A 27670-nucleotide genomic window follows, 5' to 3' on the forward strand; every position below is an offset into this window, starting at 1 on the left:
GGTCTATTTATCTCCAGGGAAGGCACCCTGAAACCCTAAAGTGCACTTGCAGCTTTCTAATGCTGTTTTAAACTTGGTTAAATTTACAGAACACAGAATGACAGAAGAGACCCTGCAGAACTTCTGGTCCAAATCTCTGCTCAAAGTGGTTTAGCCCACTGCCTCTGATAATGATTTGGCCACAAGAGGTGTTGCAGACTGACAAACTCACATCGGTTTACAGAGCCTCCTCGTTTAACAAAGTTTGGATGGACAAACTTAGGAAATTTTTCAGCAGCACAAGGGAACCCATCCCCTCCTCGATCGGGGAACCAAGATTGAGGGCAGCTCAAAGTCAAATGTCAGTTAAAATGGATGAGGAGATTCACAGAAATAGAATCTTGAATCTTAGCAGGAGATTTCGATACAAGGCTTCACTGGGTGAATGTAATGTCACCATATATCGTAAGACCCTATCAAGGCTCCTGAATTTAAAGCTGAGATTAATAGTTGTGAGAAAAGGGTTGAGAGCGAGGCTCAAAATAACTGAAACAACATTCAGGAAGTCAAAAAATCAGCAGGCAAGGAGGAAACATTTGCCCCAAGAAGAGGCGTATTAAGAAACCCGTAATATTGTCCTTAAACGCAGACAACCATATTGGAACAGCTCAAAGGCTGGTCTTCCTTACTGCTACCCATAAAGATTTATTCCAGAATTAGATCATTTCTCTACCTGTATATTTCAAACAAACACGCACACACACAACAGAACGCACGAGAAGTCGGACTTTTAAGGAATATGTATTTAATGACCGCTCAGTACACATAAGATCTATCCAACATCGAGGAAAATAATCTACAATCCACAAGGAAGCCTGTTTTCGTGTAGTGGCTGGTGTACCTGCACAGGTGTGATTTCTTCCTCCTACCAGCTCCAGAAATAGCCTCGGTTACCGTATTTCGCAGGCTTATACTCGCCTTCGGTCGGTGGGTTGACCGCTGGTTTCATTTGGGAATGGTAGGGGTTCTCGGGGATGGGTCGGACAGTCTTCACTTTTGTGACCTGCAAAGGGAAGAATCACAATGGAAGATCTTGCTGCAAGAAGACAACATTTTAGAAGAGGAAGCGGAGGGAAAGAGCAGGGGGGACACAGAAGCAGCTGGGCATCTGATGCAGTCAAGACCGCAGGATCTCCTGCATTGCTCAGTTGGAAAACGTGCAGCGGAAGTCAGGTAAACGTCTGTTAAACACGCCAGAAGGCAAGGCTTGTTTAGTGTGCAACATAGGAAGAGGCCTGTGCAACCCTGTGAAGCAACTCCCAAAACATAGCCACACAATAAAATGAGACACGGAAGCAGGAAGGGCTCCCCTGTATCCCCTCAGGCTTTGAAAGTATTCCCTATAAAGTGGCTACAGCTTTTTGGATTGTGCAACTTGCAGGCCCACACAGCTACAAGAGGAGCAGAAAAGGAGCCCAAATCTACATGGAGACTCCTGCTCATTTAGAGAAAAGTGGGTGATGATGGGAAAGGAGCAAGAAGCACTTGATTTGCGATCCATGAGCACCCGCCCTAAAGAGACAAGGAGGGTCCTCGGTTACCTTGGACAGTTGTCCCAGCTCTGGCCTCACCCAGCCCAGCTTGTCCAGCACGCAGTCATCGAAGAGTTGCTGCTGCTTCCGACAATGCTGAAGCTGCAACAGGTTGGACTCGTCCAGGCAGCTCCAGTATTGGTTAAAGGGTTCGGCGCAGTGCAGCTTGACCTGCCTATAAACCAGAGGAGGCTGCGTTTGATTAAGCAAATAAAAGGTTGGAAAACCATCCCAAAATGCGGTCGTGTCCCAAGATATAAGGGGAGAGGGGGGGATAAGAACATGGGTGCAACCTCAAAATATCAGGAGCACAGTAACGTCTGTCTACCTTGGGAAGGACTCAATAAGTGGACAAAGATGCCAATTCCAGTCTAAATACTTGCTGACTGTGCAATAAACCACACTAATTTATTATATGACCACCATCGCCATTGACAAAATCCCCATTGGTCAATTGCAAAAGGCAGCTTTGCTTGGAACAGCTTCCCTCCTGCGGCGATACCCCTAACATCCTAAAACTTCAACATTTGCCTATCCCAGGTCCTTGGGGAGGTTTCAATAGGTCAGTTAAAATGCCAAATCCAGTCTGAATATCTGGCTGGCTATGTGGCAAACTATAATAATTTTTATTTCAACCCTGAGCTACAAACATCCCTCCTTTATTAATAACAATTTCCCTCCCAACCGTGCGCAGGCTCACTTGAAAAAGTCCATGGCGCACTTGCTCACGGCCCGGCCCTCGTTCAAGCACCTCCGGGGGTCCCTCTCCTCCCAACGGCACAGCATGAACTCCTTGTTGATCCGGTCACACTGGGAGCCATAGTGGTGGGCACCCGCCTTCAGGACTGCGGTGCCAACTGCCAGCTGAGGAGCAAGCAAGGACGTCAACTTTGCCATCTGGCAGACCCTCAAGGGCACGCCCATTTTATAACAAATATAAATAAATACATTTCAGCGATATAAGAGGGGACGGGGATGGGGGATCAAAACCCTGAGAAGGCTCTGCTCATCTCCTCTTCCCCAACAGGGGGCTCTCAGAGAGACAATATTTAGAGTCTTTATTTGTTTACATTTAAGAAAATTAATAATTATTTACGAACATTAATATTACTGCGATATTTTATATTTGCACCTCCAGTTTTATCTCTTCTTCTGCATGCCTTCGGTGAGATGGGCGGTTATATATATTTGATTAATGAAGAAATTCATAAATACCCAGATTGCCCAGCCTGGCCTGGCTGTTCATCAATTCTTATTCCGTTCCTCCCACCTTTCCCCCCCTTCAAATACAATCTTCCTGCTGGTTGTCAAACCCATCTAGGAGAAGCACTAAACTCCAAGCTCTGAAGTCCCAAGTAATGAATTTTTTTGGGGGGGAGGGGGGGGTGTTAAAATTTTATTTATTTATTTTTGCTTCTGTGTTTGCTTGTAAACTTTATTGGCCTCCCATCTTAGCCAGGCTAGCCTTCCTGCAGGTTCTCAGATCCAGGCTAGGAGAAGGACCAAAATCCAAGCTCTGGAACTGCAGGCAACAGGCAGATGTTTTGCAAAAAATGCTTGCTTATTTATTTATGTGTTTATTTATTTAAGGGGGGGAGGAGGCTTCAAGGGAAGGGGCGCTGCAGATGCAGGCCTGGACTGACCCCCTGGGGAGGACTGACCCCCCCCTCCAGAGGGGCTTGGAGAGGTCAACTCCTCGGGGGTCAGAGGTCACGGAGGGTCACGCGAGTGGGAAAACTCGCCCGGGGTGCCCCTGAGAGCAGGGGATCGCCCGTGGGGGCGCAGGCGGCTCACCTCCGGCGCATCCAGCTCCTCCACCGAGGGCACCTCCACCGGGCCCGGCATGGCCCGAGACGCCGCGCACCTTCAACTCTCCTTCGCCGCCGCCGCAGCCGCCGGGTCTCAAGGTGCACCGCGCATGCTCCCCGCGCCACGCAGGCGCAGATGCCCCGCTCCGACCTTTCCTCCCTCACAGGGCGGGGCGCCGCCGCGGCCACGCCTCTGCCCGCTCCGGCGTCGCCCCTCGTTGCCTAGGCGACGGCGACGCGCGCAACCTAGCAGCGCCATGCAGTACACGGGCAGCTACTACCGCGGGCAGCGTGTTAACGGCAGGTGCATGTGGGGACGCGCCGCTCCCGGGTAGCGCCGGGCACGCAGGCTCAGGGGAGGGCCGAGGTGGCCCTCAGGGGAGAGCCGGGGCGGCCCTCGGGAGGGCCGGGGCGGCCCCCGGGGCCTCTCCTCTCCTGTAGGCCCGTTGACGAGCCGCCATTTACCTTCCACCCCCACCCCCTTCCTAAAGTGGGGGTGGGGGGGTCGTGCAAACGTGTTAGAGGGAGGTAGCCGCGGGAAGCCTCTGCTCACGTGCAAAGGAGGGTGCCTCGCGTGAAGGCCTTGAGGGGACGCGGGCTGCCGCGCCCTCCCAGTAAAGACTGGGGGGGGGCACATGCGGTGCAGGCGGTCTATTAATATGCAACGCTAATAAATCATAATCGCCCGTAAAGATTGCAGAGTCTGCCTCGATGGTGCTATTAATACCTCTCTTAAGAGCAATCTGCTCTGCGGGGTGGGGGTGGGGGGATGGCAGCATTATCCCTGCCTATTAATAGGCCCAATGAGTAATGCATCATTAACCCCCCCACACACACATTTGATATGTGATGATTACAGGGGGGGGCAATGCATGAGGATGAAGCCCCCACCTGGACAGGCCGCATGGGGGGGGGGCTGGGTGGTTGGAGAGAGGTGTAGAACGGATGCCTGACTCTCTCTGGGCTCCCTCCAGGTTGGAAGGGACGGGGACCTACACCCTCCCCACCGACACCAAGTATGAGGGCGAGATGAAGGACGGGATGTTCCACGGGAAAGGAACTCTGTACTTCCCCAGCGGAAGCAAATACGAAGGGACCTGGGACAAAGGTATCTGCATGGAGGTACGGCTTCAACCAGGCCCCTCTGGGGGTCTTGAGCGACAATCTCTTTGACACACTGGTGGGAGCTGATCTTGACCCATCCGGGCCTATGAGGACCTCCCAAGACCTTCTTCCTACCAAGGGGAGTCATCCTTTCTTCTCCATCTCTGAAGCCTCAGCAGATGCCTCCTGGGTGGGAGCCCCAAGCGTGCTGGGCTTCATACACCCACAAACCAGAGTGTGCTAAGACAACGTTGAGCAAAGATCCAGAATGGATTGTCCCATAAGGACCTTTTAGGACCACTGACTGGGTGGACTTTAACTGTCCTTCAAGAATATCCATCCTCTTTAGAAACGCCATTCCTTGCTCTTTTCCTTTTTGTGTCTTACTTCTTCTACCCACCTTGTCGGTCATTCCCTACCCATTTCCTGTGTTTGATAAAACAGTTTTATAATTTATAATAGTTTGATAGGCAGGCTCATTCACTCCCTCTGAGAAGGGAAAGAAGCAATCCTTGGGGATGCAGTCAAGAAACAGGAAGCTTGGTTCTGCTCAACCTGAACCCTGAATTTGCCCTGGCAGGGGAAGTACACCTTCTCTGATGGTTTGGAATACAAAGACAATAAATGGCATTACTGCGACGGCTACGACCGAAGGTTTTACACGGAAATCTGCAATGGCCTGAAGCCAGCAGGTACAGCTTGGGTCAACCGGATGATGGGATTACTGGTGCTTTTCCTCTTTGGGAGGCAGGCAGACCCTCTCCCCTCTGATCGGGAGACCCTCCCAAAACTCAAAATCAGGGCCCCTGGGGCAAAGCAGTCAAGGCTGGGCTATTTTTTTCCAGAGTTGTTGTTTCTCACACCCTCTTCTTCCTCCGTTTCCTTTCCAAGGGATTTCCCAGCTGACCAACCTGGACCCGCCTCGGACCATCCCCCCCGGCTGCTATGACTGCGGAGACGGCTTCTACAACCCGAAGACTCGAGTGGTGGTGGATTACCGGCACCGCTTCCTGAGAAACGCAGGTAGGCCTTTATCCTCCGGGTCCATTTCAACCTGGAACTGGCTGCGGGGGCTGCAAAATCAGCAAGAGGGAAGTCTGAGCTGTCCTGGGGAACACCAGGCAGACCACTGCAAGCCTTGGGGTCCTTCACATGGAAAAGGAGTGGGGAGGAATGAGGGCCCTTGGGGTCAGCCATCTTAAGACCCCCGAAGGTAGGTTGGACTCTAGAGACACCCCACCCTCAGGCTAGGCCCTGACCTTAGCAGGGTCGGTGAGATTGGTCCCCCAACATCTCCAGAACTTTGCCGTAGGTGGGACTGAGCTATGTCTCCCACCCAAGCCCTCCCTGCAACCTCCTCTCAATGCCTCTGGGTGCCATCAGGCCAAACTCCTGGCTTCAGTGTCACCCTCGTCATGAGTAAGATAAACACACCCTTTCCCAACACAGGAATTGTGACCGGTCAACCCAGAGAGAGAGGGAGGGAGACTCCTTGGAATTTTTGTTCCACCTCAGCTTTGAACGCCCCTTCGTTTCCTTCTATTGCTATAAACTCGGAGCGACAGCCTCACAACAATTACAAGTGGCCCATTGTGCAAATCCCGCTTTGCAAAGAGGTGGCAGGGCAGTGTGCAGACGCGTGCCCCCCCATCCCTCCCTCCCTCCCTCTGAGAACATGGGTGTGAAGATGGGATGTAGTGCCAAAGTCCATCCCTTCCTTTAAGGGCAAGGATACAATTGAAAACGGCAGCATTTGTCTGCCCTTAAAGGAACGCCAGCCGTCCCCGGAGGGTCTTCCGAGGCTGGGGGGCCACCGAGGTGACAAGGGAGGCGGGGAGCATGCAAGGAAGGGGTCAGCCATGAGAGGGAACGGATCCAGGACTGCTCCTTCACCGGAAAGGCAGGAAAGCCCTGGCAGGCGACTGGCCAGATCTGGAAGCATCAAAAACAGATGTCAGGAAATATTTAGGAACCTCTGGACAACAACAGCAGAGACGGTTTGCTGAAAGTCCACCCTCTTCCTAAGGAGCTGGGTTCGAAGAGACTCTTTTCCCCTTGAGTCAGCCCCTGCCCTCCACCATTTGCCTGCAGACGCCAGGATTCCCACACTTCCAGGCTTTGGAGGGCAGCTGGACCCCCCCAGAGAGAAACTAAACTGCCTCCACCTGGGATTCGAAAGAGGAATTGCAAAGGCCTCAGATTTGAACCCAGGTCTCCAGCCTTGAATAAGCCCTTTCCACTCCGAGGCTTCCCTGCCCTCTGCTTCTGTTCCTCCATTGCACTTTTGCAGTCGTGAATTTCTCTCTCGGCCTGGCCCGGCCTGGCACCATTGCCGGTTGCCCTCAAGAGCACACCTGGCCCTTTGAAAAGCAGGGCAGGAAACAGCCTGTGACACCCAGACCCCATTAGTTGTGACGGGTTCAAATGGCAATTGTGCAAGTCGCAAATTGAAACTATTATCTGGGAAGGAAATAAATGAGTGCGCCTCCTCGGATACTTTTCCGTGGATGGCATTGGGTTTTGATCAAGCAATGGAAGTCCCGTGTGTCTGTGTCTGTGTGTGTGTGTGTGTGTGTGTGTGTGTGTGTGCTCGTTTTTAACATACTATAGTATAACTCTCTTTTTCCCTTCTTCCTCTTTTCTGCTTTTGTATATTTAATCATTGTGAATTATAAGCCGTGTGAAAGATTTTAGCTCTGGGGCATTTGCCAGATGGTTGATTCTGCTATTTTTTTTTCTTTTTCTTTTGCACAACAAAAGACATAATGTTTGTGGCAAGCCCTGAGAAATTGTTGGTAATCAGTGTATTCTTCAAAGAACGGGCGCCAGACCTGTTTGCAAGAATGTTCGGTTTATGCCGAAATTAATCGTGAGCTCTTTTGAGTCTGCTCCTGGGCAGGGAACAAAACAAATTGTGTCAATTGTGTGCTGGTTTCCATCGCACAGCCCTCTGAATGGCAGAGATGGGATGGGTGAGCGAGTGCCTCTTTTTTTTTTTTCTCTTCCTCCTGCGTATATTTGGTTGTCATTATATGGGTCAATGCAGCCGTTGCTTCAGAAATCACCACTTGGTGCAGCTTCCTTTAGACTAACCCAAAGGATCTGATTTTGTCAGGGAATCCTTTTGAGAGGAGAAGGGTCCGTCATGCAGCCCTGCTCCTCAGAGCTGTCAATTAGCAAGGGCAAAAATTGGGCCTGGAGTCAGAAGGAAATACATGCAGCTCGGCACTGGAAGCTTTGCAGATGCAGAACCTTTTGAGCTCAAACTGGCCTCTGGGGTTGAGAACGCCAGGGTGGCTTTCTCCACTCTTATTTAATTCAGCCCTGGACAAATTTTAGAGGAAGGACAGCATTCTGAAGCCAGACTAGGAAAGTGTCCCTGAATGAGTCTTCTGTGCTCCCGTCAGCCTCTTGAAGGCCCACAGTCTGATCCGGATCGTGTGTTTCCCATGTTCTGGGGGTGACCTTTTCCATGATTGCCTGGCCACAGACCGCCAGTGAGGGCTCACCAGGAGGAGCTGGTAGGATTCAGCTGTGGGCATTCAAGGTGCCAGGGTCCCAATCGCCCCCCCCCCCAGCCTCTCCACCTAAAAGCGCCTCCCTCCCATTTGAGGAAGGCCTCGGTAGGTCCCCGGGGGAGCCCTGCCAGGCTGGGGGTCCAGGCCTCGGCAGCAGCTTCCTGGCAGGGTGCAGGACGCTTGGCTCCTTGCCCACCCTCTGGGTTTCCAGGCCCTGAAATAATGACTACTTGAAACCTGCAAAGATTTAATTCCTGGCTTGCCAAGAATAACAAGCAAGGGTTGGCTCTGAGCTCCCCATTCTGGATACCTAGAAAGAATCCAGCTGGGGTCTTGATGGCATCGGGGGAGCTGTTGGACAAGGAGGGAGGAAGACAGCAAGCAGAGATACTCCCCCACTTTAGCATTAAATCACGGCAGTCTCTTCAGGAGCAATGGCTTTGCAGAGTTCCAGCATCTAAGGGGCAGCCACAAAGAAGAAGGGGTCGACCCACTCTTAGGAGATTAGGTCGACCTGAAGGCAGGATGAGAAGCAACGGGTGGAAACGAATCAAGGAGAGAAGCAACCTGGACCTAAGGAGAAATTTCCTGACAGTGAGAACAATTAACCAGTGGAACAGCTTGCCACTAGAAGTTATGGGTGCTCCCTCCATGGAAATGCTTAACAAGACAGCCACTTGTCTGAAATGGTCTAGGGTTTCCTGTCTGAGCAGGGGGTTGGACTGGAAGACCTCCAAGTTCCCTTCCAATTCTGTTATTCTGTTCTGTTATTCTGCATGGGAACCTTTATTAGAGCTTGAGGGACTGTGCTAAGAAGTCATCTTGATTCTACAATAACAGAATTGGCTTCCTTAAAACCAAGGTAAATATGGATACTCCCCATGGATTCCATGCCTTCATGGCTACCATGGGCCTCTCCTGCCCTGCCTTGGATGGCATGCAAAGGATGCCAATCCAGGGTGTCTTTGCCACCCGCTCTGCTGCTGGGCCCTTCCTCGGCCCAGCCGGGACTCTCATCCTCGGGTGCAAACGGGGGTCGCTGGAAAGAGGAGGTGCAAAGAGAATGAATTTAATCGCGTCCCGATGGGATTCCTCCCCAACGAAAGACAGAGCGCCTAATTGCACCAGGATGATAATTTCTACTTGATTAAAGAGTATTTGTATTCTCGCTTCCCCCTCTTCTCCCCCCGCCCGACCCCCAGTACCACTTTTTTTTTTTAAAAAAAAGGAAATCGCATCTAGGGCGAAGATGTGCCTCGCGCTCCTGTTAATATCGCCCAACAATTGTCTTAGCTAAAAAGAAAAAGAGAGGAAGGTAATTACAACTTTGTCGTCTGGCAGCGCTAATCAGTGTCTGTCCGGGCTTTTAATTCCATTTTAAATATGGATGAAAAATCCGACTCTTCAGGCTCACCCCGGTGTGGCGGGGCGAGGAAGCTGCGAGGAAGCTGCCGGGGACGGCGTGAGGAGGGACCTGGGCGGTTAAGGAGCGAGCAGCTGCTGCCGAGCCCGAGCGGCATCTGTGATTCAAATTGTTAGCTGCACCGTCAGGTAGAGTGCGGGAAGAGATGATCGAGAGGCTGTTAAGTCCCTGGCCGCCAATTACCAACAATCAGGGAGGAGACCCAAACTCGTTCAGCACAATAAACCCAGTTTGCCTTGTTTCATGCTGAAGAGGCTACAGCTGCACCGATTCAGGGCCCGGGAGCAGGCGTGATTAGCAGGCAGCCTGCCTCCTCTTCCTCTCCAGCGCACAGCCCAGCCGTTAACCCTTCGCTCGGCTATCCCCACCCACCCAGGCCAGGCCAGGCCAGGCCCCTGCGTCCCCCTCTCTCCACCGGCTGCCTGCCCGTGAGGGTTGCCTGTCCTTCTGGATAGGTCCAGTGAGAGAGTTGAGGGTGATCAAGTTGCTCTTTGGCTGGGCAGTTCCCTTCCCTTTGAAAGGCTGCCCTTCCCTTTGCATCCCTCGCCTTTTAAGCAGGAGAACCCCATCCCCACCCCCGGAGAGGGAAAATACCTGGCTTCCTGTCCTTTGCCTGGTCAAAAGTCTCGGTGGTTTTCCCTGCAGGGAAGGTGGTGAGTGTAGAGACGGGTCCCTCCTGCAACCAGGCAGACTCACAGCCCTTTTCCAGAGCAAGCGCAGGAGGTTTGGAAGAGAGTTGCAAAGCAGGATTTGTGTTCCTGGCTATGCAGCATCCAGCCCTGTCTTCCTGCGGGTGGCCCTAAGCTGTGGCAAATAATAATGATAAAGTTAGAAGAGACCTTGGAGGTCATGTAGTCCAACCTCCTGCTCCTATACCATTTTAGACAAATGGCTGTCCAGTTTCTTCTTAAAAACTTCCAGTGTTGGAGCATTCACTGCTTCTGGAGGCAGGTTATTCCACTGGTTAATTGTTCTAACTGTCAGGAAGTTTCTCCTTAGTTCTGGGTTGCTTCTCTCTTTGGTTAGTTTCCATCCATTGCTTCTTGTCCTGCCTTCAGGCACTTTGGAGAGTAGCCTGACTCCCTCTTCTTTGGGGCAGCCCCTGAGATATTGGAACACTGCTAGCAGCAAGGGGACATTTTGCCCCTCCAAAATCTCACTGGGTAGCCCCTAGGTTCAGCTGCCACCCCTTCACCTCATGGCCACAACTGGAAAATTGTGACATGGATACAAGCTGGGTTCCCAGAGACAAAAAGGAATGAAAATATATTTATTGGGGGTCCTGGAGTCTGTTTCCTTAACCCAGGAAAAGAGGCTGCATCAGTTTTGAACCGGTTACCAGATTAGCGGATATGGCACAAGAAGAAGAAGAAATATGCGAGCTTAAGATTCAGAGCATTGCAGTGGACACGATTAAAATGGCCTTTTCCCCTCTTCCCCATCAATGCAGGGAACCCCTCAAACTTATTAAATCATAAGCTCACCACTTCCACGCTTTCTGAAATCTCCTGAGCAAAGGCTGAGGCTTTGACAGTATGAAAAACGACCTAGATGAAATTAAATGAGTTGTTAAAAGGCAATCAGACTGTAGTCACGTCCAAGGCAAATAATTAGACTAATTTTGTGCCCACTTACCTGGAGTAAACCCTATTTACACCTAGTTGGGCTTACTTCCAAGTCAATCTGCCTTGCTAAACCAACAGCAAGCGACACCCAAGTGGCCTCTTTACCAGCTCAAATACATTTGCTTTCTCTTTAAGAGGAAACTGTGGCTTCCTTTTTATCTGCCCTGCCTTGAGAAATCCTTCTTTTATGTCTTAAATCTTAGTCTTCCTTGTTCCTCGCTCAGCCCTGGGGCCAAAACCCCCCAGTTTGACCAGGAGAGGCTAAGAGAGCCATACCCCCCCCCTTCCGCCCTGAATGAAATCCATTTTAATTCTCCTTTTGTGTCTCCCCCCCACCACAATTAACCACACACATACACACAGATGATGATGAGCACGACTGGATTGTGAAGACGTGCCGGAAAGGCTGGGACGAGTGCGTTGGCTTCAAGCCGAAGAAGTGAGCTCCATTAAGGCCGACTTGGCCTCCCCCTGCCAAGGGAGCCCTGCCCGACAGACGGACGGCTTCCCTTTCATCGGCGGTGGCAATAAGTGGAAATGGTGAGCCAATCACCCGAGATTACAGTCAGATTCTCCCAAGATGAACCGGTGGGCAAAGACCCCTCGGAAGCCCCAGACCACCCTTTGCCCTCTGGGTTCATTGGCCTCTCCCCAGGAGAGAAGGAACCAGATGTTGCCATCTGCATGGAGGACCCCAGGAAAAGAAGGGGAGCCGGGCTGAGGAACCAAGAACGGGGGAGGGGGGCGTTTTTCCCAAGCAAAGAAAAGGGAATTCTTCTTCCTTGATGTCAGTGCCCGCACCTTAACTTGACTTGACTTTATTTATTACACAAATAAGACATTTACAAAGCACGACAGTAAAAGGGAGCTAGTAAAACAAACATTGGTTTTGACCGTTTTGTTTTCTTTTGTTTTTAAAAAAAGTGCTTTACATTTTTTTTCTTTATTCCCTCCCCCCCCACCGCGCCCACCCCTCGTCTCTTTATTTTAAATAAATACCAGTCCTGACCGCCTGTTCTTCCAAAGGTTATTTTTAGCCATGTTCACCTAGACATGCACAAATTGCCACAATCTACAAACAAAACAGTCTGCTCTTTTTCCCCGAGACAATTTGGCGCAGCTCCGGACCCCCAGCTTCTCCTGACCAGGCCAAGCAGTTACTTCTCTGTCTGCCGCTTAGTTGGTGAACCCCCCTCCCCATTCTGTTCACCCCAGCTTTTAAAAAAAGGAAAAGCAGAAAGAGGGAGACATTAAGCTGCTTTTTTCAGAGCCCAGAAGCCCAACACGTTTAAATTCGATATGCGTTGTGACTATTCCAGGCTTTTCAAACAAAATTTTGCCCTTCTTATTCACTGAAAATTAATTCTGGAACCTCCTCTGTCTTTCCAGATCCCACTAGATTCTACTTACTTTTTCTCAGCTCTTAGAGCTATAGAAAATTCAAACATATTCCATGAAGGGAACTACAATCCATGCTGAATTCCAAAGCGTGTTATTTGTAGGGAATTGAGTTACATAGATTTTGACTAATCTTGTTAATTTCTGGCTCTCACTATTAGGATGTTAGCAAATTTGCTAGGAGTTTTTCATAATGTGACTGTGAGAAGTGAATGATATGAAGGATTCTGTTCATGTTTTAAGTTACCCTAATACTGGAGGCATTGTTGGAAGTACAGTATTGGCAAAAATAGGGCTTTTACGGGCAGAGTAGTCCAATCTCCAGGAGGATCTCTGAGCATGCACCGAGTTTGCTCATTCAAGGTCAGGGGGCACCTTTGCTCAGCTGTGTGTTTGTGTGTTTTTTAAAATGTACATAGATGGATGGCTTTGCCCAGGACGAAGACATCGGCTAACGAGATGCTAATCTAAAGAGGATCCATCTTCCTCTTCTGGGGCAGGCCTTCATTTTCCAGAAACACCCATTTAGTGAATGATGAATGGATCAAAACATCCATTTAATGCTTTCCAGTTTAGCAAGATTGGAGCAAAATTTGCCGTGTGTCAAAAGGTGGCCCCTGACTTTTGCAAGGAAGAAAAAAACAGCCTTTGCTTTGGGATCGGAGAACAACCAGACAAAACCTTTCCTCTCCTCTGGGACTGACCCCCCACCCTTGGGTCCCTGCTCCTGCTCCTAGTGGCACAGAGGGGCTGAAAAAGCAGCTCACTCCAAGCCGCTGCTTGACCCACCAAAGCTTTCCTGTTGAAAGAAAGGCAGTTGAGCCACCCATGCAACGCTCACAGCTGCCAGGGAGGGTGACCTCTGTCTCCACCGCAATTCAGCAGGACGTCTGAGTCAGGAAGTTCAAGGGTCACTCTGCGCTGGCCTCCTTTCCTGCGCTCAATGCCTCGGCCACCCAGGACTACCAAGAAACACGCAACTGGGCGGCCTCCTCCTTCAGGTCAAGCTACGCGCTCCAAGTTAATTCTCAGGAAACAGTCGCGCTGGGCACTGGTGAAGGGCTATCCGAGCAGCCCGGGTGGACCACGAAGCGGCAGAATTGTGGAAACGGGCCGTCATGCCAATAAAGGAGCATATCTAGAGCTCAGGGTTGGAGGGTGGGGTCCTTGGTGCTCTCTGGGTGGTTTCTTTGCAGGCGTTTCATGATCCAACTAGGTAATATCATCAGTGCCATCGCAGCCCAAGGAGAAGTGGGGGATCTGCCTAGATCAGGAGCTCTCCAGCAGGAGGGAGGGAGAACAATGCCTGTGTCTTTGGGTAGGAAGTCCTGGGAGAATATGGAGCCTCCTCCGTGCCCTTCCAGCCAGAAAGGAGCAATGAGGCTGGTTGGGGAGGTGGTGGCCCTGGCCCAGGCCTGGGGGATGCCCCAACCAGGACCTTCCTTCCCAAAAGCCATTTCACGGGCCAGTTGACCTAGCAGCTGCCCAGCCTAGCAAGAGGAAGCTTCAGGCTGCGAAGAAGGCCAAGTGCTTTTGCTCCGTTGCTCCGTCTAGCACTACCTGAGAACGCCGGACGCCATTAAATAAGAGAGAGAGAGAGAGAGAGAAGTTCCAATTTTTTTCCACAGTCCTGGCAGCACAAAGTCCCACGTTTTCTGTTGCCCCCCCAAGTTTCTTTCCAAAGTTTGATGTTGCCACTAGAGGTTTTTAAAACATTTTCTCAGCTCTGCACAAAGGCTGGAGATTTAATTCATTGGATTTTGCTCCCAAGATTTAGGGAGACAGACATTTTCCCACCGGTTGTTGGGCAATGGGATTAGAAGCATCCGTAAGAGTTTGACTTGGAGGGTCACCCCTCAGGGCAGGTCCAGCTTCTGGTTTGAGGGCCGCAAAGCCCTGCCGGTCCCCCAAACAGACCAATGTTGCTTACAAGGAAAATCAAAAGCCTGAAGAGTTGAAAAGGAATCGACAGAACAAGATCCATGGTCTCCTCTGTTGAAACGGGCAATGTCTCCACCTTCCAACCACATTTCCATCGAAAGGTTGAATGTTGACTCTACCGTAGACTTGATTCTTAGGTTGAAGATCGACAGTGTTCCACGTTCGAATGGACAGGTTCAGCCCAGGCGGCACAGCTTCTGTCCTTGCGTTGGTTGAACTTGGAGCAGACGGCAAGATACATCCTTACTTTGGTCTCCCAGAGAAGGGCCTGCCCAGAGTCTTCACCAGCCAGCACATCCACCAGATGAAGAACAGCACCGGGGAATGCTCAGCGGCTGGTGGCCACAGCCAGGGCAAGTGAGATCCAGGTTAGAAGCCCAGACTGAGAAGACCTTGAGGGGGTTCTCAGACTGAAGGTCCCTTGCTGGCCAGGGAGGAAATGGTGGAGAGATTAAGCAGCAGTGGCCTCACAAGTCCCGGGAGTCGAGGAAAGGGAGGAGTCAATACTGGAACAAGATCACCTGCCGGGGAAATCAGAGAGAAGCTTGGGAGGCATTGCAGAAGAACCGAAGTGGGGGCCAGATGTGAGATGCCCCCACTGGGAAGGTGGCCCTGGCAGGGCTGGAGGCTGAAGACGTCCAGCAAGACGCACTTGACCCTCCGTGCCCTAAACAAGCCGGTTGATGGCCAGACAGGCATGGCTGTCTACTTGGAGCAAATGTTGGGCAGAACAGGTGGGGTCTGGGAGATCAGGACAAGACGGCGGAAGAGGGCAGGGTGTCTCTTCCCCACCTCCCCATTCGGTCTTCCCACCAGCAAGGCCAGATAAGCAGCCAGGCGTGAGGTGAACTGACCCAGATTTCATTCTTAGCCGATCAGGGGGCCAAGCGGAGTCAGAGGCAGCCGGAAGGAAGCGAAGGAGAGCAGGAAATTGCCCCACAACCTCCACTGGGAAAGGGGGAGACTTACTTCTGGACCCCAAATTCTGAGGGGGATGCTTCTGGATTGGGCTCCCCTCAGCGTCACAGAGGGCTGTAGAAACAGCCCTGGTTACCGTCGGACCCCCCTTCCTACCTTCTCCCCTCTACTGGAGAGCGCTCCTTCCATGTCGGCTTTGAGGTGCACAGGGGGGGTGCCGTAGGGGAGGCGGCAGTGCATTTGTCCACACTGGACCTGACCTGCAAAGAAGAGATGACCACTTGGATTGCCAGCCACCCGGGGACTGTCCACGGAGTGCGTGGGTTTAAAGGCAGAGAGAAACACCAAGGGTGCAGAAAACCTTGTTCGCTATCACTTCAAGGAAAGCTGCTACCTTGTGTGTTTGCAAATACACTAAAGCTCCTTCCTTTTTGCTGATCACTTCTCCTGGCTTTGGGGGCTCATCCTGCATGGGGGAGGGGACTGTGTTGCTCAGGTTTGGCCCCCAATGCTCTTCAACCCTCTGGTCTGGCAGGAAAAGGGGGCCCATCTCACCCCTCCCCAAGAAGAGACCCCTTGATGCAGAAAATCAAGATTTTGGCAAAGCTGCAGACTGGGAACACCCTCGACTTCTAACCTTCCACCTCTTTTCTCTTGTTCTCCTCCTTGTGGTCTCCTTTCCACTTCCAGCAAAATAATTGCGGCAGTAACTCCTAAGTCTGGCCAGCACTACCCCGCCCCCCGGTCCTCCACTTACTCTCTATGTAGCTGTGGAGGGTCACCATCCTGGCCCGCTCAGGACCGCTGAACGGGGAGTAGTGGAGGTCCTCCGGCAGTACGGAAGGGAGGCGGGACTGGGAGCCCCCCGAGGGCGGCACCGTGTGTTGAGGCGTGTGTTTTTTGTGCCGGGCTCTGCAGTTCTGAAACCAAACCTGAAGAAAGAGGGAGGAGGGGAGCCCCACGGTTGGAAGAAAAAAACCCGGCAATTATTTTTATTTTGCCTCCGTTAAGCACCTCCAGGGCGGTGGAAGCTGCAGAGGAAATGAAGCCCACACAAAATCAGGGCGGCCAGGAGAAGTAAGTGACCAGATACCCCAGAAGTAGAGGACCAAGGAGCTGGTGGCCACCTCTGCTTCTGAACCGGCTGGACTAAGTAGCCCCCCCCCCGATATATGGGGTGCGTGGTGCTCTCTGAGATGGGTGGTTTTCCTGCAGACATTTCATTACCCAACTAGGTAACATCATCACTGCCAGGAAGGGGGGGAGGGGGTTATACAAGCAAACCTTCACCTGAATAACTCTCCTGCTGAGCCCGGTCATGTCTGCCAGTTTTTGCAAAGTCTGGGCATCTGGATTGTTATCCTGAGCGAATTGGGCTTGCATGACCTACATGGGGGAGCGGAGAGGCGTAAGATGAGTGGTATCCTCCCCACTCCTCAGCCCTCCCACCCCCCAGATCTCTTCCTACCTGCAGCTGCTCGGCTGTGAAGGAGGTCCGGGCTCGCTTGGCAGGCTTTGGCTGGCTGTCTTGCTCGGAGGGGACGGCCCCTTCCAAAGTGATGCCATTCCCTACAAGAGAAGGGGGGATGAGCAGAGACCCGGACGGACCCTTGGAGGGGGGGGAAAGACGCAGCAGGGCTGGATTTATCTCCCAGCCGGGGCTTATGGACAGGAGGTCCAGTCCCCCATCTGCTGAACTGCATTGCTGCAGAAAGAGACGAGAAAAGCCTCCCAGCCTTTCAGATGGACCTCTCCTGGCACAGATAGACTTCAGGCGTGCTTGGAGGCTCCGCCGACACACCTTTCTTTGAATTTCTGGGGCTGGGTTTCAACGTGGTGACTTTTTTCCTGCTGCCATTCACGTCACCTTCCTCAGGGAAAATGGCTCTGTAGGCCAACTCTGGCATTTACAACTCTGTTTAGTCTACTTAATCCCTTCCCTTTCAACTGTTCCTATATTTGTAACTCCTTTTATACATCTGCTTTTATCGCCTTGCAAGCCACTCTGGATAGCAAGATAAACCGAATAAATAAAATCCGTCCACAGGCAAGGGAGCGTAAGGGATGTGATTTCAGCAACACCATGCTTGCGTCGAGTTTGGGGCCAAACCCCACTCAATGTCAGACCCAAGAAAGGGGGTTCTTGCAGCATCAGTCAGTTCCTCTAAGCCCCGTGTGCTTCGGAGTGCAAGGAGAAACTCCGGGGCTGGGCAGCTTAAGAGAGAGAGCCACCAGCATGGCTGCATTCAGACATTCCTCGCCTTCTCAAGAGGCTGGGACTGAAGGCAAGGCTCTGGAGGTAGTTATCTTGGCCCAGGCTGAAGGAATTCTCTTTCCTTCTCTTCTTGAGCGAGCTGACTCGTTGCTGTGGGGTGATTAATGGAAGTCAGCCGCAGCAACATCTGTTTATTTTCCTTTCTCTGGACGACCCGTGCAGGCAAAATCGCTTTGCAGGTCCCAGAGGAAGGCTTAGGCTCCATCGGACGGACAGAAGGACGGATGGGCTGACTGGCGTCCCCTCCCAGGGGTCTGCAGGAAAGAGTGCAGGCCACACGCTCAGCTGCCACCTGGCCTCTGCCCATCACTGCCCACCAAGCTGAGACAGTGCCCTGCAGGGGACTCCTGGCATCCAGGAAGATAAAGGGAGGGGGCCATGTTTCCCACCCACTCAGGCTGCAGCCCAATAAACAGCGGCCACCTTTGAAGGCCCGCCCGACTGGGTGGGGGAGCAGAAGAGAAGTTGACCTGGGTGGCCACCTGGGATGACCGTGCAAGACAGAGAGCCCCAAAGGATGGCCAAAGGCACCGTCAACATTGATCTGCTGATCTTTGCGGGTGGGAAGACCCCTCTCCCCAGGCACGCCTCCTAGAAGTTCTGCCAACTTCAGGAGGGAAGAAACACCAGCCCTGAAGGACTCGTGGAAACTTCTCTGCGGCTGGAAGACCTGGAGGGCTTCCCTTCTGCTCTCTTGCTTGCCACCCCCTTCGTTTCTGGCCTCCAAGGTAGGTCCTCTGCCTCTCCTTCCCCAGACAGGAGGTCAAGGAGAGCCCGTTCTCGGGGCCACCCAGAAGGCCTCTGAACCTGGGTCCAAATCCACACCTAGCCAGCTGCCAAGCCAGGCTGGTCAGGAGAAGGATGCGCCACAAGCCAGCACTCAGCCTCCCAGCCTCCCACCGCATCCCGCTTTGGCATCTTGTTTTGATTTTGTTTTCATCTCCTTGCTTAAACCTTGTAAACAGAAACATTGATTATTTTCATTTTCAGATTTCCCCTCCTTCTTCGCTTTCCCCCTTTCTGAAAATCGTTTCCATCTGCTGGGCAAAGAGGGTCCATGCGCACCCTCTTCCTCTCTCTCTCTCTCTCTCTCTCTGCCCCCCCCCTCTTTTTTTTCTTTTTCTTTTTGCATTTGCTCACGAAGAGAGAAAAAAATCTCGATTTTTTTTTTAAACTTCTTAACACTTGAGCAAAGTTCTGTCTCTTGGGAATCCCGTGCACGTTCATTTGAAAAAGAAGGAGGAAAGGGCCAAAGTTGTGTCGGGTCAATTGAGCCAGGCCTGGTCTTTTCTCCGCATCTTTGTCAAGACGTGGGAAAGAAAACCTGGAAAAGAGAACTGGGGGCATCCTACGGATAACCACACTCATGGAGAACCTAGGTCTGGCCTGCGATTTTTAAAGAGAGCAATTCAAGATAAATCCAAGATATATGCTAGCTTAGACATGGAATCACATTCAGTGGTGGTAAGCAAAGGCCACTGTGCCTCTAGCCACCAGGGGGAAATTGAGTGGATCCCCCTCGTGGCTGTTATGTTACAGGGCTTATAGTCGCTATTTTACAATCTGCATGTTACACTGAAATATTTCAGCTCCTAAAGACCTGCCCAGCATCCAGGAAGGAAACCGACACCAAATCAAAAGCGGGGAATTTCTGTCAAGTGTTAAGAGAGAGCCTGGCCCATCCTGGTTTTCTCGCACTTTTTATGGTTAGAAGTTGGATGGATGGAGAACCTTCTGCTCAAAAAGGCATCTTACACTTGGCCTAAGTCAAACAGATGTGGGCAAAGGAGAGATTTGAGGAGGTTCTTCAGGCCTTCAGGACCACATGGAGGAGGCTACACAGTCAAGCTCTGTAGCCAGACCAGGGCCACAGTCCCTTTCCTCTCGCACCAGGGAAGGTGAGTTGAGAGACCACCTACCGTTCTCGGCTGCCCGCTTGAGGTTCTCCACCATGGTGTCGTAGTGAATCCGGCACAGGACCTTCTCCTCCACCAGGCCAAACTCTTCCCCGGTGGAGAGCTGCCTCTTGCAAGAGAAGCAGGCGAAGCAGGCCAGGTGGTAGGCGTTGCCCCGAGCCCTCCGCACCCAGTCGCTGGCGTAGATTTGCCTCCCGCAGCGGGCACATTTGGTACCAAACCGACTGAAAAGGAGAGGAGAAGCCGAATGACTACGATTGATCTTTTTTTTTTTTCGTCTTCCAACTTTCTGCCCCAAATGCAGAAATGCCAAATCCCCCCCCCCCCAGCATCTAAATGGCAGGATCTGCAGAACGTCAGCAACTCAGCACTCTCGGATCCCAAATGGGAGACTTCCCCAGACATGGTGATAAATACTAGCTTGCACCATCGACTCAGATCGCTTTAAGGGCTGGTCTAAAAGCAGATGTTTTGAGAATTGTGCTTTTATGCTATCAAAAGTGGACTTTAAGGAGAGGGCAGCAGCCATGCTAGCTAAAACTGCCCCCAAACAACACATGTCATAAGACTGGCTGAAATCACAGGGAGGCTGCAAGGATCCCAAAATAGGGTCCTCTGGTTATTTTCTTGCAAGGAGGAATATTTCAGTCCTGGTTCAAAATTCCCTTTCATTAAAACAGGAAGGCAGACAAGATTCTAGTTGCTAAACAACTTCCTTGAAGAATGCATCAAAGGAATAAAAGCTGGTTGTTCACCCTCTTCTCTGGGGTGTCAATCCTCTCTACTTCTGTCCCTTTCCCCAAATTTTGCAGGGGTGCCCTAGTCTGAAATAGCCCCTCGCTCCCCCTTCTTTGCAGATGCTCCCCTCCTATTCAGGACTTCCCTCTGCTACACCCCAGTCACTCCGGGGTTTTGCTTGGAAGGAGTCTCGATTCGAGTGAAGGAAAGAGCAGAGGGAGGAAAATGTATGCACAATACATTCTTTGGCTCACTTCTTGGAGTGATCACAGGCTGCTTGGAAGCGCAATGCACACAGCCGCAGGTGGCCGTGAGAGGCTGGGCAGGAGATGCTGAGGACTAGCCACCTTCTGACACTCCCCCTCCACCAGCCAACTTCCTGAGTCTTTGCACGAGGGGAGCCAGAGCACAGCAGACTGAGGGTCCTCGTTGGAGAAATTAACAAGAAACAACTGATTTCAAGCTCTCAAGATTCAGCTCCAAAAAAAGTACAGCTGGCTTCTGAAAGCCACCCGTTGTTTGTTTGTTTTTTTTTACCAAAAAGAGAGAGATGGGGAGCTCACAAGGCCCCCAAACCACGGTCAGTAACAAGCAACTGAAATTGGTCCTGGAGAACGTCACCTGAGTTGGCACCTATCCGATCCTCCATCCTTTTGGCCCAAGGGATACAGAATTTTTTTTAAAACCCCACAGATTAAAAGGGTTTTGTGCCAGAGCAGACCCAATGCCAGTGGTTTTTTAATTTTTAATTTCTCTTTGGAGGTTGGGGATGGAGACAGAAAAAGGGAGGGACCAATGTCTAATTTCTTGCATATGGGGAATGTAGTGAGCCAATGATGGGATGCTTGGTTTAGATGCCTGCACAAACAAAGGGCCATGATAATTAATTTTTCATTCCTGCTTTGGGAAAAGCCCAGATCTTTGTCAACAAAATAGCTGCTCTTTCAGACTGCATCAAAGACAGAAGATTTTTTTTGCTGGATTTATACCACCTATCTTACTCCGTATTCAAATCTCAACTAGAAGTTGCCAAGGTTTCCAATTAATAGATTTCAGCACATTGATTATAGCTGATATTCATTACAGCGGGCATTTTTACTCAATACCATTCCTTAATTATGTATTTCTGCAGTCTCTGCTTCACACACAGAGACGTGCCTTTCTAAAGACTGTTTCTCTTTTTTAACGGCAATTTAGGCTAACACATTTTCCCAAAAATTTAACAAAGAATTTCTATTTTTGTAAAAACTTGTCCTGTATGGGCACGGTCATTTAAAGCACGCTAAAAATAAAAAAAGCTCAAAGCACTTTGAAGAATCGTCAAGGACAAGAAGAACAAAATAAAACCTGGCAGACGCTAAAGCAGCCAAAGTAAATATGATATAGTAAGCAGATGGCTTATTATTGAATGTTTCTTAAAATGGGACAGGGCAAATATCCTAGTTATTAGACCTCTAAAGAAGCCTCGGGATCCGTTCTCTCAGCCCAAGCAAGGTGGAGGGGCAGCAGATACAGGGCGAGGGGGCCACCAATCTCACACAGCCTAACTGCTGCCCTGAAATTCTCCTGCAGCGTTCGCTCTGCAGATGCAGCCAGACAACAATAGAGAAACAGTCCTGCTTTCAGGTTTAAATTAGTGCTCTGCACTTAAATTTGGCACCAGGTGAAATCAGGATGCCTTTAATTTAAACAAAAGCCTCTAGAACCCGTTTTGAATGCCAGGACTTAGCGTGGAAGAAGCTGGAATAAAAAGGAAAGGTTTTTTTTCTTTCCAAAAATGGCTGGGACCAGAAAGTGTTCTGAGGCCTTCCAGAGTAAAAGCAGTTTCAGTTTTTAAAAGAAACTAAGGCATGCTCTGTCCCCACCGCCTCTGCTTTATCCAGATAGCTGAAAGGATTTGTTGGATTCTATTATAACTGAACAACCGAATAACTGAATAAGGTAGAGGAATAACTGATAATATTTGCACTAAAATGTCTGGCAGACCACAAAACTGCTTCCATGTAGCTTTTCTATCTCACGAATTGTAGATCCTGCAAGCAGCCTTGAATGAATCTTTCTCCCCTCTCTGCCTGCGTTGCCAGCGTCCATCTATCTAATGCTGGAAATTATCTTTAACACAACGGAAAGAATTTCCTTCTTTTGCTTTCTTTCTGAAAAATGTGAATATAAAAAAACCAAGAAGAAAATGTCAATTGACTACACCGTGAACAGAAATCTACTGTACTAAGAAGAAATTCCACTGTCCCAAATGGGTCTCCATGAATAACGGCAGGATAGTGGCCACAGGGTAAATCCTCTGGGCATGTCTGTCCACAAGTACAACTGCTTTCCCCTCATGTCTGTTGTGGTCCTCGGTTAATAGCCTTGCACAGAACTACCCTGTAAATCCACAACTGGCTGAACACCTCAGCAGACCGATATTCTGCATTCCAAAGTCTTTCAGAAACCAATTGTCCCCAGACAAAAAATATTACCCAGAATTTCTAGAAACCACCAGAGCCCTGTCAAGTTATTCCTCAGCAGTCCAAATCTGATAATTATAAATTGATTTCCAAAGACATAATAACGAACCTAATCCAAATCAGCAAGGGTGGATTCATTCAAAGCAGGTGGGGAGGGCTAAGAAGCCCCTTCCTCAATTCCAGGGACAATTTTGTGAAGCTGAAACCTCGAAGGAAGGAAGGAAGGACGGGCCCAGCGAACAGACCTTCCGTGCCGTCTGTGCTGAGGAACCAGACGCCTGTGCTCCTAACCTCCTCATAATTTGATTTCATTGACCCAATTGCGGCTGCCCCAAGACCAGCCCCGCCATCGTTACCGTCCGGAACCAGAGCCCTGCAATTTTGCTAAGCTCCCTCGGTCTTCAAAGGGCCATCGCGAAGGTGTCCTCCAATTTCAGAAATCTAGCCCAAGAGTTAATCCTCCGGCACCCATGTTAACATGCAGAGAACAAGGCGACGGGTGGCATGTTCCTCCTCTTGTGCATTTTCACTTTCCTTTTCCATTGTTTACGTGAGTCGGGAATTAAACACCTGAAACTGGGAAAACCCTCAAATTCGGGCAAAGCAGAGGTGAATTGTTGGAGATAACAATTCAGGGCGACTGCTAAACATTAGAAATAAAGTCTAGGCGCGCCCTGGTCGCGAACGCCGCGAGCTCCTTTTCTGCAGAGCGCGGCGGAGCCTTTCACTCTGGCGGGGTACCTGGAGGAAAGCCCGGCCTGCCTGGGAGGAGGAAGGCAGGGCGACGGCAGAGGCTCAGCCGGGCCGGACCCAGAGAAGGTTGGGAGAAGAGAAACCAACATCCCCACCGCCTTTGGAGACGGAGTCGGGTTTTGCCCGCAACGCTCGGTCTCCCTGGCTTAGAGATGGCGAGGGACGGCAGGGAAGCGGTCGCCCTCGGGCACGCCTAGCTAGGATCACCCGGGACAAGTGCGGCACCTTCCCTCGGGCCCTTCGGGGCTCCGGGAGAGGCGGAGAAGGGGCGAACGACTCCAGAAGCAGCCGGCCAGGCGCCCCCGAAGGACGCCGCGGCCGAGGCCGTTTTCCTCCTCCGCGGCGCGCTCCCCACGAGACTGAAACTCCCCGGGCAGGAAGCCGGCAGGGTCCGGGGATCGCCGCCGGGCAATGTCCCCGATTCCGCTCCGCCGGCCCCTTTGCCTTGGGCGGGACGGGGTCCCAAGGTCCTCTCCGCAGGGCCGTCGCCCTCCCGCTCTTGGCGGGGCCGGCCGGGAGCGCTCGGCCCTCCGTGCCCCGGCTGCCTTCGGGCCAGGGAAGAAGCTCTCGCCCGGAGCTGAAGTATAACCCGGGTTTTCTCAAGGCGGGTTTCGGAGCTGGCCCGACCTGCCGAGGGGCCGCGCAAGGCCGCGCCGGTTCGCTCCAGGCTCCAGGTGGAAAGGACCCCTTTCGCCGAGGGGATCTCTCGGGAACCCCCTTCCACATCGACCGCCCGCCCCAAACCCCGATGGCCAAGGAAGGACTGCCGCGCGTCCCCCGCCTCCGTCGTCGGAAAGGAGCCGATCCCCAGGAAAAAAGGCCGAACTGGGAGGAAAGTTTAGAAACGGGGGAACGGAGCTTCCTAGCCGGAGAGCGGCGGTTCAGGTCCGAGCCGTCCCCAGGGCGAATTCCGATCCGAATTGACTCAAAGGTCCTACAGCTCCGGCCTGCCCCTTCCCGGCCGGACGCTTCCCGCGGGATTAAAGGCGCTGGACCCCAAAGTGGTCTTTTTTCAGAAGCGGAGAGGGGGCGCCGGGGAACCCCGAAGCGGCCTGGCCTGCCGAGCGAGAGAGGAGAGGAGCCGACAGAATTCCGCCAGTCGGAATTCAACGAAATAAAGCGGTTCGCCGAACAAAACGGCCCGTCGAAGAGCTACCGAGGAACTTGGGGGCAACGATGACCGAGGGGGGGTCGCGCCTGCCTCGCCGCCGCAGCCAGGCCGGCACCGCCGTAGGAACCGGCTTTCCAAAGCCGCGTTTCGCTCCCTTTCTTCCCAGCGCGCGAAGAGAGGCGCGTCTCCCGGCGGCGAAGCGCGCAACTTTCACCACTCCTGGATCGGGGGAAAGGGGTTCGCCACTGCAGGGCGACCGGGAGAGAAGGGCAGGAGCGGCAGGGGCCAGAGGACGGGGTCCCCGACGAATCCGGATTCCTTCCGAATCTTCCGAACGAAACTTCTTCGGAAAGGCGTCGGACAGACCTGGGTCCTTCCTAAACACGCGTAGAGGAGGCGGGAAGGAAAGTCGCGCTGCGTTTCGCCCACCCCACCCTCCTCAAGGGCCCCGGGGATTTGGGGGGGCCTGGCTGAGCTCCCCCGAAAAGCCCAAGGATCCGTTTGCCCGCCTCCCCTCCCGATCGACCCGCAGGTCGCCCGGCCGGCCGGCGGTCCCCGAGGCGGCGATGGGCAGCGCCTCTCCCGGCCCATCGGGGCTCTGGGCGCCAAAGCGATGCGCTCTTTTGGCTCCAGCCGGGCCGGGCCGGGCCGCTCAAGCTCCGGACTTTGAGGAGGGCGACGGCCAGGTGCTCAAAGCGCCCGCTGCCACTTCCAGGGCTCCGAGGCAGGGAGCCAGACGCGGAGCGAGGGGGGGAAGACGGGGGGGCGCTGGGGTCCTGGAATCGGCCTCCAGTCACCGCTGTGGGAGGAGATTGCCGGCACCGCAATTAAGCTCCCCTCCCCCCGCGCTGACTTTTTTGCCCTGCCGCAGACGCGATCGGAAGGGCGCTTCGGGAGTCTCGGCCGCGAGGCGAGGGGCAGCGCGGGCCGCCGCTGCGCCTGGCTTTTCTTCGGGGCTCTTCCGCCCCTTCCCGGGCAGCGGTTACGCTTAGCAGCCCACCCCCACCCCCAGCTCGGCGCGCCTTCCGCTTGGCCCGCAGCGGCCGTCCCCAGGGAGAGCGGCTGCTCTCGGCTCGGCTCCTTTCCCACGGTCGGCGGCGGAGCTCGCGGAAGGAGGCGAACGGGACGCTCCATCCGGAGCAAAGCGGACGGCCGGGGCCTGCTCTGCTCGGCCCCGTCCAAGCGGGAGAAGGCGGCTCGGCCGTGGACTTTCGGGGAGGGGGGGCCACGCCGCCGCCGCCGCCGCCCGCCTACCTGAAGTAGTCCACCTTGCAGAAGATCTCCTGGTTCTTGACGTAGCAGCTGCTCTGCTGGCGGAGCGGCGTCCGGCAGACCGAGCACTCCAGGCATCGCGCGTGCCAGGTCAGGTTGTTCACCTGCGGGCGAGGGAGAAGCGCGCTAGGCGAGGCCCGGCCCGACCCGGCCGTCCCCGGCCCGCCCCTTACCTTCAGCAGGTAGCGGTCCACGATCTCCAGGCCGCAGCTGGAGCAGAGGCTCTTGGCCCCCGGCGGCAGCGAGGACGCGGCGGAGGAGGGCGGCGAGCAGACGGAGGGCGTGGAGGGGGTGCTGGCGCCCGAGCGCGCCTCCTCTTTCTCCAGGGCGCCGGCCAGAGTCTCCCCGTCGGGCTGGGCCTGCGGGAGCCGGAGAGAGCGGCGGGTCAGCCCCGGAGATCCCCCCACCCGGCCCGCCGAGAGCCCGGCCCCGTCCGCCCCGTCGGAGGCTTACCATGGCGGAGGAGAGCGACGGCGGGGCAGCCGGAGGGCGGTGGGCTCCGTCAGGGGGGCTCCAGCCCCCCACCTACAGCCGCCCCGTCCGGACGACGAAGCCCACCTTGCGAGCGGCCATGGGCTCGGCGTCCAGAGACGCGCGGCGGGCGAGGCGGAAAGCGCGGCGCGTCTGAACCAGCCAGCGGTGGCGGCGGGCGGGGAGGGCGGGGGAGGAGAGGCGCGGGGGGAGGGGGGCACCTCGGGCAGCGGCTCCGGAGGCAGCCGCGGCGCGCCCGCTCCCTCTGCCCAGCCAGAACCGCAGCGGCACCAGCCGCGCCTCCGCCTCGCCGCCGCCGCCGCCGCCGCCGCCTCCTCCTCCTCCTCCTCCTCCTGCTTCCCCAAGTCGCCGCCCCGAAGCACCTGCATTTAGCCCCGCCACCACCGCCGCCGTCGCCGGGCCGGAGAGGCGCGCGCGCACCTGGCAATCAGCCTGGCTGGTGGGGGGCTAGGGGGGGCAGGACGGCACGCCAGCCTCTCCTGCGCCCCTCGTGCTGCCCTTACTCTCCCTCCAGCGACGGGAAGAGGGACCCCCCCCAAGAAAGAGAAGGGCACCTCTCTTCTCCCAAGCCTCTCCATTCCTTCCTCCACCCCCCCCCCCAATTTCCTGGCGCTCAACAACCACCACCCCCCCACCAGCAGCAAGGGCTACCTGGAAAGGGGGGGGACCTGGGGACCTCATCCTCTGGAAGGCCCCCTCCCCTCTCCAAAAGAAGGAACATCCAGGCACATCCTGCCCCATGGACCAAACCTGCACTCTCCCTCCTGCCTGGGGAAAAGGGCAGGGGGGCTCCCAGCTCCCAGATTCCCCCAGCCTAGACCAACAACAGGCCCCGGGCCTCCCTCTCCCCAAGCGGAGGGACCCAGTTCTCCAAAGAGCAGGGCAACCCGGTTCTCCCCTGCCATGCTGGGACAGATCTCCTCTCTTCCCCTCTCCCACCGCCTCCTCCTTCTCAACTCCACCCCGCCTGCTTTCCAGGCTCAGCCTCACCTTAGCCGGTGGCTGCTCGCCCTGGGGCTCGTTCTTCCAGAACATGGGGGCACCATAAGGAGCTCCCCTCTGCAGCAGCGGCAGCCCAGACGTGACTCACAGCTGCTGGAGAGGACTTTTTCCTCCTTCCCCCCTTTGCCTGGGACGATCCCCCCCATCCCCAAGTTCCTCCTTCCTTGCTTTCAGCTAAATGGGGCGGGGAGGAGGGCGAGGCCGGAGCACGCAAGGCGATAGGGAGACTTGGCCTGTTTCTCCCCCTGCACCTTCCCAACAGAGACCCAACCAGTGGACAGCCTGCCCCTGAGGGCGTGCAGAGTTCTTTCCAGGGCCTGAGAAAGACTATAGGGCCAGA

The 27670-nt window shown here is 53.7% G+C and overlaps 3 protein-coding genes across 6 annotated transcripts; 1 reads left to right on the plus strand and 2 right to left on the minus strand.

Annotated features, from left to right (window-relative positions):
* Positions 1–764: 764 nt before the first annotated feature.
* Positions 765–3521, minus strand: NDUFA8 (NADH:ubiquinone oxidoreductase subunit A8). Its single transcript, XM_039345041.1, has 4 exons — positions 3366–3521; positions 2272–2435; positions 1581–1746; positions 765–1042 (listed from the first exon to the last, which is right to left on the minus strand). The coding sequence occupies exons 1-4, from the start codon at positions 3414–3416 to the stop codon at positions 905–907; spliced, it is 519 nt and encodes a 172-aa protein (XP_039200975.1). The 5' UTR covers positions 3417–3521; the 3' UTR covers positions 765–904.
* A 29-nt stretch (positions 3522–3550) lies between these two features.
* On the plus strand, positions 3551–11930 carry MORN5 (MORN repeat containing 5). The gene is made up of 5 exons (XM_039345040.1): positions 3551–3683; positions 4354–4501; positions 5064–5175; positions 5375–5506; positions 11413–11930. The coding sequence occupies exons 1-5, from the start codon at positions 3637–3639 to the stop codon at positions 11490–11492; spliced, it is 519 nt and encodes a 172-aa protein (XP_039200974.1). The 5' UTR covers positions 3551–3636; the 3' UTR covers positions 11493–11930.
* LHX6 (LIM homeobox 6) lies at positions 11812–27366 on the minus strand. Of its 4 annotated transcripts, XM_039345038.1 has the most exons (9): positions 27319–27366; positions 26010–26195; positions 25819–25940; positions 19501–19721; positions 16775–16875; positions 16597–16692; positions 16064–16238; positions 15463–15566; positions 11812–14909 (listed from the first exon to the last, which is right to left on the minus strand). In XM_039345038.1, the coding sequence occupies exons 1-9, from the start codon at positions 27361–27363 to the stop codon at positions 14889–14891; spliced, it is 1071 nt and encodes a 356-aa protein (XP_039200972.1). In that variant the 5' UTR covers positions 27364–27366; the 3' UTR covers positions 11812–14888. The 4 variants fall into 4 exon arrangements, with proteins under 4 accessions (XP_039200972.1, XP_039200969.1, XP_039200971.1 ...); XM_039345035.1 differs by having other exon boundaries at positions 25819–26195; XM_039345037.1 differs by lacking the exon at positions 11812–14909 and having other exon boundaries at positions 14921–15566.
* Between the last annotated feature and the right edge of the window lie 304 nt (positions 27367–27670).

The sequence above is a fragment of the Crotalus tigris genome, unplaced genomic scaffold, assembly GCF_016545835.1.
Source record: "Crotalus tigris isolate CLP2741 ecotype Arizona unplaced genomic scaffold, ASM1654583v1 scf7180000017940.1788314, whole genome shotgun sequence".
Taxonomy (NCBI): domain Eukaryota; kingdom Metazoa; phylum Chordata; class Lepidosauria; order Squamata; family Viperidae; genus Crotalus; species Crotalus tigris.

Excerpts from the sequence above, each read along its gene's own strand:
- NDUFA8 (XM_039345041.1), bottom strand. The coding sequence starts at position 3,416 with ATGCCGGGCCCGGTGGAGGTGCCCTCGGTGGAGGAGCTGGATGCGCCG. Across the intron at positions 1,747-2,271 it reads TGCGCCATGGACTTTTTCAA|GCAGGTCAAGCTGCACTGCG; the intron begins GTGAGCCTGCGC and ends TCTGGTTTATAG. Across the intron at positions 1,043-1,580 it reads AGCTGGGACAACTGTCCAAG|GTCACAAAAGTGAAGACTGT; the intron begins GTAACCGAGGAC and ends TTCCCTTTGCAG.
- MORN5 (XM_039345040.1), top strand. The coding sequence starts at position 3,637 with ATGCAGTACACGGGCAGCTACTACCGCGGGCAGCGTGTTAACGGCAG. Across the intron at positions 3,684-4,353 it reads GGGCAGCGTGTTAACGGCAG|GTTGGAAGGGACGGGGACCT; the intron begins GTGCATGTGGGG and ends GGCTCCCTCCAG. Across the intron at positions 5,176-5,374 it reads CAATGGCCTGAAGCCAGCAG|GGATTTCCCAGCTGACCAAC; the intron begins GTACAGCTTGGG and ends TTCCTTTCCAAG.
- LHX6 (XM_039345035.1), bottom strand. The coding sequence starts at position 27,363 with ATGTTCTGGAAGAACGAGCCCCAGGGCGAGCAGCCACCGGCTAAG. Across the intron at positions 19,722-25,818 it reads TGCAAGGTGGACTACTTCAG|TCGGTTTGGTACCAAATGTG; the intron begins GTAGGCGGGCGG and ends TCTCCTTTTCAG. Across the intron at positions 16,693-16,774 it reads TCACAGCCGAGCAGCTGCAG|GTCATGCAAGCCCAATTCGC; the intron begins GTAGGAAGAGAT and ends TCCCCCATGTAG.